Source organism: Chelon labrosus (genome assembly GCF_963514085.1).
Source record: "Chelon labrosus genome assembly, chromosome: 11".
Taxonomy (NCBI): Eukaryota; Metazoa; Chordata; class Actinopteri; order Mugiliformes; family Mugilidae; genus Chelon; species Chelon labrosus.
In genome coordinates this window covers 16,678,078-16,687,440 of record NC_140344.1, presented here as the reverse complement: position 1 = coordinate 16,687,440, position 9,363 = coordinate 16,678,078, and the positions used below count along the sequence as shown (strand labels likewise).

At 40.4% G+C, this 9,363-nt stretch overlaps 1 protein-coding gene across 1 annotated transcript; it reads right to left on the bottom strand.

Annotated features, from left to right (window-relative positions):
- Window positions 1–1,606: 1,606 nt before the first annotated feature.
- Window positions 1,607–9,100, bottom strand: fkbp4 (FKBP prolyl isomerase 4). Its single transcript, XM_084554912.1, has 11 exons — window positions 8,464–9,100; window positions 7,289–7,433; window positions 7,031–7,173; window positions 6,704–6,824; window positions 4,742–4,898; window positions 4,274–4,364; window positions 4,070–4,153; window positions 3,797–3,982; window positions 3,567–3,710; window positions 3,193–3,288; window positions 1,607–3,076 (listed from the first exon to the last, which is right to left on the bottom strand). Exons 1-11 carry the CDS (start codon window positions 8,560–8,562, stop codon window positions 2,984–2,986), a joined length of 1,359 nt encoding a protein of 452 aa, XP_084411038.1. The 5' UTR covers window positions 8,563–9,100; the 3' UTR covers window positions 1,607–2,983.
- Window positions 9,101–9,363: the final 263 nt, after the last annotated feature.

Genomic DNA, 9,363 nt, shown 5'->3' with positions numbered 1-9,363 from the left:
ATAGTTTTATTAAGACTGGGATGTACCGTAAAATATTCCCAGTATAATGATAAAAATAACCCTGAAACTAAATATTTTAAAACACTACATTTAAAGCTAAACTGAACATGCGTAAAGCCAGTCTGGAATTAAAGTTGAGAATGATAAAATAAAAAAATACAAAACTATATCAGCCGTGGCGCATACCCGTACAGCCGTGAGTATATTAACAATCAAACACCAGACTGTCCGTTTCATTTTATTAAATTGTGCGCGTGTTTTATTTTGAAATCTACTACCGGAAGTACTCTTTAGTTCGTAGACAGCTCGACACCACTCGCTCTCCGGTCAGAGGGAGGAGTGTAGGTGCCTCACCCTTTACCTTGGGAATTACCTGCAACAGGTACGTTTGTTACTACTTCCTTTAGCATTTTTTTTCCCGCTCCCCCCAGATATTTTTAGCACTCTGTCAACTTGGCGGCTGCTTCCTTTTCCTTTTTTTTTTTTTTTTTAATTTGGCAACAATAAAGACAGTGACAATAAACAAAGCCCTGTGTGTTGCACAACTGACATGCATGTGACTTTAACTCAGACTAATGTACAGCATGTCAAGTAAGAATGCTTCACCAGAGGCTACAAGTCTGAGTCTGGTTATTCTGCTCTAACTAACACCCTAACCTATGCTGCATTTTATCATTATTTTATGAAGGAACATTAAGCAACAGTTGGTTTAAACTAAATAAGATTAAATAATTCTTTGTATTACTGAATAATAAGGTGGTGTGTTGGCTTAACCCCCCAAAAGAGGCCTTTATTGTGTGGATCACAGATGCCATTGTTGGTGCACCTTTTATGGATCATATGTCCTCTCAGCCACTGGGCTATTGTGTGGTTCATTTGTCTAGCCGGCAAATACAGAACAAAGAGGTCGCGGCTCCAGCGCGAAACAAGAAAAGGAGGGAGAAATCAGACTCTACCTGGTGAGTGCTGTTACGCCTGGCTGAAATCATTAAACTATGCTCCACAACAGAGAAAAACCAAAACACAGACCGAAGGAAGCGCTTTGAAAACAAAGTTAACATCTAGAACGCATTAAGAAAATGACTGCAAACAAATAATTAATAGTTCCCCCGCTTCAGCCTCAATCCACGGAGAGCAAGCCGCACCACACCTGTAAGCCGACACTGATGTCCCTGAGAAAGAGCTGCAAGATAAGATCAGATCATGAAAAGATCTGGGAAGAGAAGACTGTGACCCTACAGCATATATAATCTCGGTAATGCGGCAATTTAATCAAATTATTTCTGGACAGTGGTTTTAGTGTTACTCTGCAAGTTGCAAAATCAACCTGGTCAAGCTGCTTCTAATTATTATTTTCTCATTATGAGCCACTGTGTGTACACAATCATGGCAAAATGTGGTCTTATATAAAAGAACTATCACAAAGGTGGTTTCGGGTACTAGACGGTCTCAGTTTTCTTGCTCCATCTGACTATTTCACAGTTAAACTAACTTTTTAATTTGTTATTTTGTCTGACCAGCAGCTTAAAAGTTATTTAATGTGTAAGACTCCTATGCCAATCTTCACATTGGCACGCTTACTTTAAATAAACTTACTCCATTATCAAACTTGGTGCTGCCGATTCTGTTAAAAGTCTAAAGTGACACACGGAAAAGTGTAATTTAATAAAAGTATGAACAGGTTTCACATCATGGCGTAAAGGTTTAGCTGAGTTAGTTCATCCTGACAAGTGGACACACATTCTTTTACCTACCACATTTAAAAAGATAAGGCAGGGAGGGATAAGAAAAAGGCAGCTCAAGCATATCACACACACACACACACACAATCAGTTTGTAGCTACCTTTTATTATATCCTTCCGACATTCAGGACAAACCAAGCAGTGACTTTCCCCAACAAAGATAAAACACGCAACCTGCTGCCCTGTTTTAAACTAGGCCTCTAGGTGCATTTCTGGCCCTCTCTGCTGGCACTAACCATATGGTCTTAACAACCTGAATCTGAGCGGCCATATATATATATATATATATATGCACATGTTCATACATTTACTTCTTACAGTAAATTAAGACTTAGCTGTTTATTACTAGAGTGTGTCCAGGAGAAGCTAATCAATATCCGTTTCTACTGTAGCTGCTTTAAAATGTACATATTCCAGTTAAGTAATCAGTTGTAGTCATCATCTTGAGAACAATACAGAAATCACAAGCACAACACTATAAAAAAAAAAAGAAAAAAAAAAAAAGTACAAACTCAATATTTCCAAAGCAAAGGTGAACAGTCCTGTACCCTAGGGGTTATAAATGAGCTCCACATTTCAGTTGAGAGAGAAGCTCAAAGTCAGATAGCTATTCCAGGCTAATGTGTTATTACTCCACCTATCCACAGTGCTGCTACATACATACTTTGGGACACAGGCACTAAACACATCAGATCTATGCACATAGCCGTCGCAACTCCAACTCCATTGATCAGTAGGCCCATGAGGAGGCTTGGATGGACAGCAAGGGTTATAGGATAGAAGGTAGTGCAAGGTGAATGGTCTAGCCCTTGACGGGTGAGGGTTTTGAAATTCTGCACTTAACACTTTGGATGCATTTTTATTTTTTTTCTCTACCCATATCGCTGTGAAAACACATGCACAGTTCAAAGCTGTGGGGTAGACAGAGAGAGAGTTCAGGGGGTAGGGCTGTGACACACAATTCACTTATTATTAAATCCGCAACCCATAGTGCCATCGGCTGGGGAAGCCCCGCCCACTCAGCTAGCTGCCACAGCAAAAAGCCTGGACACCAAAAACAAAAAAACAAAAAAAAACAAAAAGAAAAAGCCAGCGAAGAAGACACGCCCGAGGTCAGTGCTCTCATTGACACAGTCATTCTGACACATTTCATATAGACACAATCACACCTTAAACACAAATGGCCAGAGTTACAAAAGTCTGAAGTACAGCTGAACCGCTCTCGCAGTCGCTTCTTCATCTACGCTTTTGCTTCACTCGCAACTTCCTTCTCTTCGTCTTCAACCTCCATTTTGTCATGGCCGTTCTCCTCGCTCTTCTTCTCCGTTTCTTTCTGTTGGCGAGGAGAAACAAAACAAGTCAGCACCTTTTCACTCAGTCGCTTCTGTCCATCCAGAAACATGCTTATCTCTCCCTCTTGTGGCTATTGTAGAAAAGACAATGCTTCACCTTTGAATCCCTGTCTGCAAACTTCTGGAACATGTTGGCATAGATGCGTTTGTCCTTCTCGTGCTGCTCCTTAATACGTTTCTGACAAAGACCCACCTGGCAGGAGAAAATGAAGATGTGCCATATTTTCAAACAAGAAACAACAGAATTAAATGATTGTTCTTTGATGTTTACGGTACTTTTACCAGATATCTGCATCACTCATTTATGACGATTACAATTTGATATGAGGATAATCACAAATATAACCTATTACAGTAAATTATTCTGATATATTCCCGTTAATCTTGGGTGATGATAAGAATAAAGCAATTTGTTCAAACTAATTGATTCAGAAATGCAGAAATTATTGTTCCAGACACACGGTTTTGTACCTGGCTCTTGGCAGCCTTGTTAGCAGGATATAGCTGAACAACTCGCTGAAAATCATCTTTCGCTTTGTCAAACTCCTTCATAGCAAATAACGCCTCTCCCCTTCGGAACAAAGCCTTCTCATTGGATGAATCGAACTCTAGAGCCTTGAAACACAGACAGAGTATAATGAGATGTCTTCGGGATTTAGACACATCAACAATGAGCACTCAACATTTAATATATTAAATACCTTGTCGCAGTTATCTAGGGCATGTTTCGGCTCCTGTATTTTAAGGAAGCACATGGCCAAGTTCAGGTGTGCAGCCAGCTGCAATGCTTTTGCTTTCTTCTCATCCTCCTCTGACAAACCAGACTCGTGTTCTAGCCATGACACAATCCGTTTGTACTGCACGGATGCCTGCTTGTATTTTCCCTCCTGAGATGCATTAAAAAAATATATATTTTAGTAAATAAAAATCAGACAATGTGACGATGTGTCCATATGTCTTAAAACTCAAGTTACCTTAAAATACTGTGTTCCCTTCTCTTTGACAATGCTGCTCTGCTCCAGCTTTTCTAGCGTATTCATTTCCCACGATTCCTTAGCCTAAAGGAAGAAAAGGAAAGAAAGACGCACAAATCAGTCCTTTGAAGGGAAAACAACAGCATATAATCAGACACCTTAAAGTGAGGGTGTGTTTGTCACGCAGCACAAGGATTAGCTTACTTTCTCAAAGGCTGTCAGCTTGATCTTGTATTGCAATGTCGCTCCAGCGGGAATGTTATACTTTGAATTTCCTGCATTTCCAAATCCATATCTGCAAAACAAAGACACATTAATCATTCATGTACAAAGTACATGTTGCACTGTCACTTCAAATACTACTGGAGTGTGATGTAGAGCTTATTCTATGCAGTGTAGCTATTTTAGTTTCTATTATGTGAAAACTTCAGACTCTTGTAAGTGACTGCCCTGACTGTTTTCTTACCCAGTTAAACTGAATATACTTTAAGCCTTGATGGATATCAATGCTTATTTACATATACTGCTACAGCTTCAATAAAATCTGGAAATAATCTGAACAGTTGCTTGAGAGATGGCGAGTCCAACGTTTTGAAATAACCCTAAATTTGACAGGACTTCATCCTGATTAAATAGGATGAAGATAGGCCGCCTTGATAAATGTTATCATACTTAGGCTTCATAATGAAGAGTGCCTCCTCTTCCTGCTCCATAGCCATGATAGCTTTCTCCACTCCGGCTGGCAAGCCGAGACTCTCTCCATCTCCGATCTCAAACTTCAGCTCTCTCTCATCAAATACGCGTCCATCACAGGTACCCTCCACGGTTACTGAAAGGGGTTGGAAGATTTAGTGGGTTAGTTTGCACCACAAACTCCTGATTTAACCACAGACCTGCTGATGTACTGAAGATGATTGATATGATTTGTATTCTCTTTAAACAATGATCAATGATCAAAAAACTAAAACAAATAACTAGTCCATTTAAGTCAAGTCAAGTCAAAATAAAGCTGGGTTTATACTCCTCCAGTCGATCCCTGGAGAGCCCATGTGGGTGTAAGCGTTTATAAATGTGCATCAGTATGTTGGCATGAATTTTTAAATACGTCAGCAGCTCGTTAGCTGTGTTGACTTCCTGTGTACACACAGTGGTGATTGGAACTGAATCAATGCAACACAGAAAAGAGAGGAGATGTCTGAATGGATGTGTGTAGTAGGCTGAAAAAAGAGTTGCAGTTATATTTCTGAGGAGGTGCACTTCAGGCTAAACCGAAGGCATGGCGTATGTGACATTCAACCATAGATCAAGCTTAAGAAACACTAGTTTTGCAAAGTACAATTGAAGGTTTGTATATGTACACACAAACAAGCTCACAAGCACTTTCCCGTTCTGTGCACTGGAAGAGAATTCATCATCTTTTTTTTCCCCCGCCGCTACAGGAGAAGTTGAAACAGCATTTTTATGACATGGACAGTTGTGTTCAAGTCAAACTAATCCCCTGAACCCATTTAAAAATACACTCAGATACAAAGGACTCCTGTAGGTGCAGGATTTCATGGCATGGAAGACACAAGCAAAACGTTAAATTCCTCACATAATCCACTTCTTTTCACATTTTGTATCAGTCTCCACGCATCAATTTTTTAGAGCAGGTATACCTTTACCTCAGTGCCATGTGTTGCATGACATGAAATGCATGAGGCTACATTATTTGACACGGCACGTATTGATTTGTATGCAGGCACTCTCAAATCATTAGACTCAAGAAAAACAGACTTCCAAATCCTTACTTTGTCTAAAGCTACCTTTTAACTCTTTGGCAGTCAAAAAAAAAAAAACAGGCTTTGGGTGGTTTTCTTTCATATTTATAAGCAGTAAATGTTTAAAGTTTGGCCCTAAATCTACATCCCTTCATAGGTATTCATAGGATGAAACAAAGCTTATCACCTTAATCTTTAATCATATCCATTTACTTGAGTTAATTTTTAGTATTATAATAATAATCAGGTTGTTTACAACAAAATCCTTTTCGCAAATAAATACTCACATACTTAATGCTACATGTTCCCTAACGAAAGCAGACTAACTACCATTATTAGTTGGTATACCAACTACCACGATCATTAGTAGCCAGAGAAGCACCTTCAGCGAGAGGCTGCTCCTCCCAAGGTGCAGGACAAATAGACTGAGGAACTCCTTTGTCCCCCATGCCATCAAACTGTTCAACCACCACTCACTTGGGGGGAGGAGGACAATAAAGAAAGGGACTGAATGACTTTTTAATTAACCTGCAATAGAAAAGTGCAATAACAATGTACCTGGTATTTCTCTATTTATGCAACAACCATGTATGTACAGTCACAATATTTATTTTTATTACTATTACTATTATTCTTTACTGGGTGTTTGGTATTTGGGCTTTTTATACTGTCTCCTACATGTATGTCTGACAGTGCTGTATGCGATGGAGATGTCAATTTCCCTGTGGGAACCTCCCAAAGGGATCAATAAAGTCGTCTATCTATCTATCTATCTATCTATCTATCTATCTATTACTTTCACATGGACTTCTGTGGATGCTGATCTTGCTTTATTCATTATCATTACTTAAGTAGCAGAGCCTGGATGTCTTACCTTCAACAGCGGATCCTTCATTAGGCTTGGAATATCCCTGCCCTTTAGTGATAATGCGTCGGATGATTCCTCCATCCTCGTCCTCAGTTATGTCTTCGCCTCGAAATTCAAACAATTCCACCTACAGGTGTGGAGACATGCGAATCAATAATAAAAATATACTCCATGCACAGCAGTGCTTCACATCTGGTTGCAAGTCGGTGCAGACTCGGTATGTTGGTGTGTGCTACTAACGTCTACATCTACCTTAATCTGTTTACTTCCAGCAAGGAAAATAAACATGCTGTGTTTCAACCACAGAAATAAATTGATATCACTGATGTTTACCTCAAAAACTAATGTGGCGTTGGGGGGTATCTTTGGTGGGCTTCCTGCAGAACCATAAGCATACTCTGGCTTACAGATAAGCTGGCACAGCTCGCCCTCTTTCATTGTGGCCACACCGATGTCCCATGCTTTTATTACTTGCCCTAAAGACAACAACAAAAACTGATTAATCACTCAGGCTGTAGAGCTGTGGTAGAAAAATATCTGTGTCTGTGTGTGTGTGTGTGTGTGTGTGCGTGCGTTAGATACGAAACCAACCTTTGCCCAGCTCAAAGGAAAACTTCTCTCCTCTGTCTCTGCTCGAGTCAAAGTGAGTCCCATCTAGAAGTGTACCCACATAGTGGACAAACACTTTGTCACCAGTCATAGGCTGCTCTGTGCCCGTGCCTTCCCTTTTTATCAGCTGAAAAAAAAAAACAAGACATGAGCATAAAAAAAAATAATAAGCAGGGGAATCATTTACAAAAGAACAGTTCTCTTCTATTTGGATGAATGCTGAATTGTCTACAAGTTCAGGTGCCCTTGTTTTCAAAAAGTAATCTGTTCAACATGCACTCACTTCGCCAGTTCATAGGGTACGCTGGTGGAAGTGGGCGCATTTTAATATAACAGTAAATCTTAGCTTCATGAAGGTTATGGTATTCAGCAACTGTTAGAAATAAAAGACAGCCGTTGACTCAGCTCATTTTTGGAGGGCTGTGGTTTGTAGTAATTATTGTATTGTACTAACACATGCCATTTTTATGGCAAGCCCATTTTTAGTCAGTGGGCTGGGCTAAGCAACAGAAATACCTTTGTGTGTAATTCAATACTGTTTAACAGAACCACCTCCAAAATGATGATACATTTGAAGGACCACGTTTTCTCACGCTGATTCAGCATGAACTTTATTTAGCAGCCATGAAGCTAAGATTTACTTCAGGACTTATTTGTTTTCACTAATGAACTAGCAAGAGGGTGTACATGAAAAAAAAAAAAGCCAGCTCCACATGTCTGTGCCCTGTGTGCACCCACCCTGTAAGTATGGCGCTTTGCAGCATAAAAGGTCGAGCTGCCAAATTATTCATTGTGAATGAACGTGAGCTGTAACGTCTCCTTCAAAAGCTATATGCGTTAAATGTCCGTTAAAAACCCACAACAGTTGTTTCCACAGGGCTCCAGAACCTTCTAGAAACCCAGCCAATTATATGCGCATAAATAATAATAATAATAATAATAATAATATATGGACAATAAATAATTAATTGAAACAAGACAAAGGGAGTGTTACTGCGTTATTAATATTGCAGTTAGCCTGCATTAGCCGTTTAACATGACAGTGCACGCGACAGCCTAGCTATCAACAGCTACTGTTAGCTTAGCATGAATGCGTAAACAAGCAGTCGGCTGCACACAACTAGCCGCTTTTAGACAATCAAAACACTGTCATTCACCTTCAAAACACCCCCGTCTTTCTTTGGTGTGATGTCCTCTCCCTCCATTGGGATGGCGTGCTGTCCTTCACTTGTTTGTTCCTCTGCAGTCATCTTCATGAAGCAGATTGCAACCTCCCCACTCACACTTGCTCCACAATCCCCAACTGTCACTGGCTAATAGCAGTGGTGGCTAAAGCTAACTACTTCTCAGACCACGCCAAGTGCAGCAGGCAACAACCCGACTATCGCGAACACTAGCTAGCTCAGAGGAGCGGATTAAATCTCTCCCGTTAGCTTAACTTTCTTGAGAAGGAGGTGGTAAATACAGTGCACGCCACAGCCACTTAGCTGCGCTGAGATTCTGCAATCACTGGGCACCAGTCAGAGTTGTTTCGGAGACGAATGCGGGGTCTGACACCGAGCTCGCTTCCAATCCACGTTGTCTTGCAGTCTGGCATCTGACAACCGCTTAAAGAAGGGCAGAGAACTTTCCAGACAATCTAAACGGAAACAGAGGGTTGAACCCGCGTCGGGAGGCCTTATATTTACCACATGAGCATGAACAAGAAAGGCGGGGCTCAGACAAAGAGCGGAGCAAATACGTGTTTTATAAATATTACACACAAGTACGTAAAATAAATATAATTCATAGCTTAATAATCAAACCGTGTTGTGACCATTTACAAGCAACGGCTGTAAAAGAAGATAAAATATGGCTCTGATACAGATTTATCTCCGCCCACCTAAGCACTCTCGTATAGTAAAACATTCGTCCTCCGTCGTAGCTTGATCCCTATTGGTCAGACTCCGTGGCCACTTCTGGTTGTTGGCGCGGTTGTTGAATGGCCGAGTTGAAAATACAAGTAAAAGTCGCCGTGTAGCATCTTTGTGGTGAGTACATAGCCAAGATATCTGTAA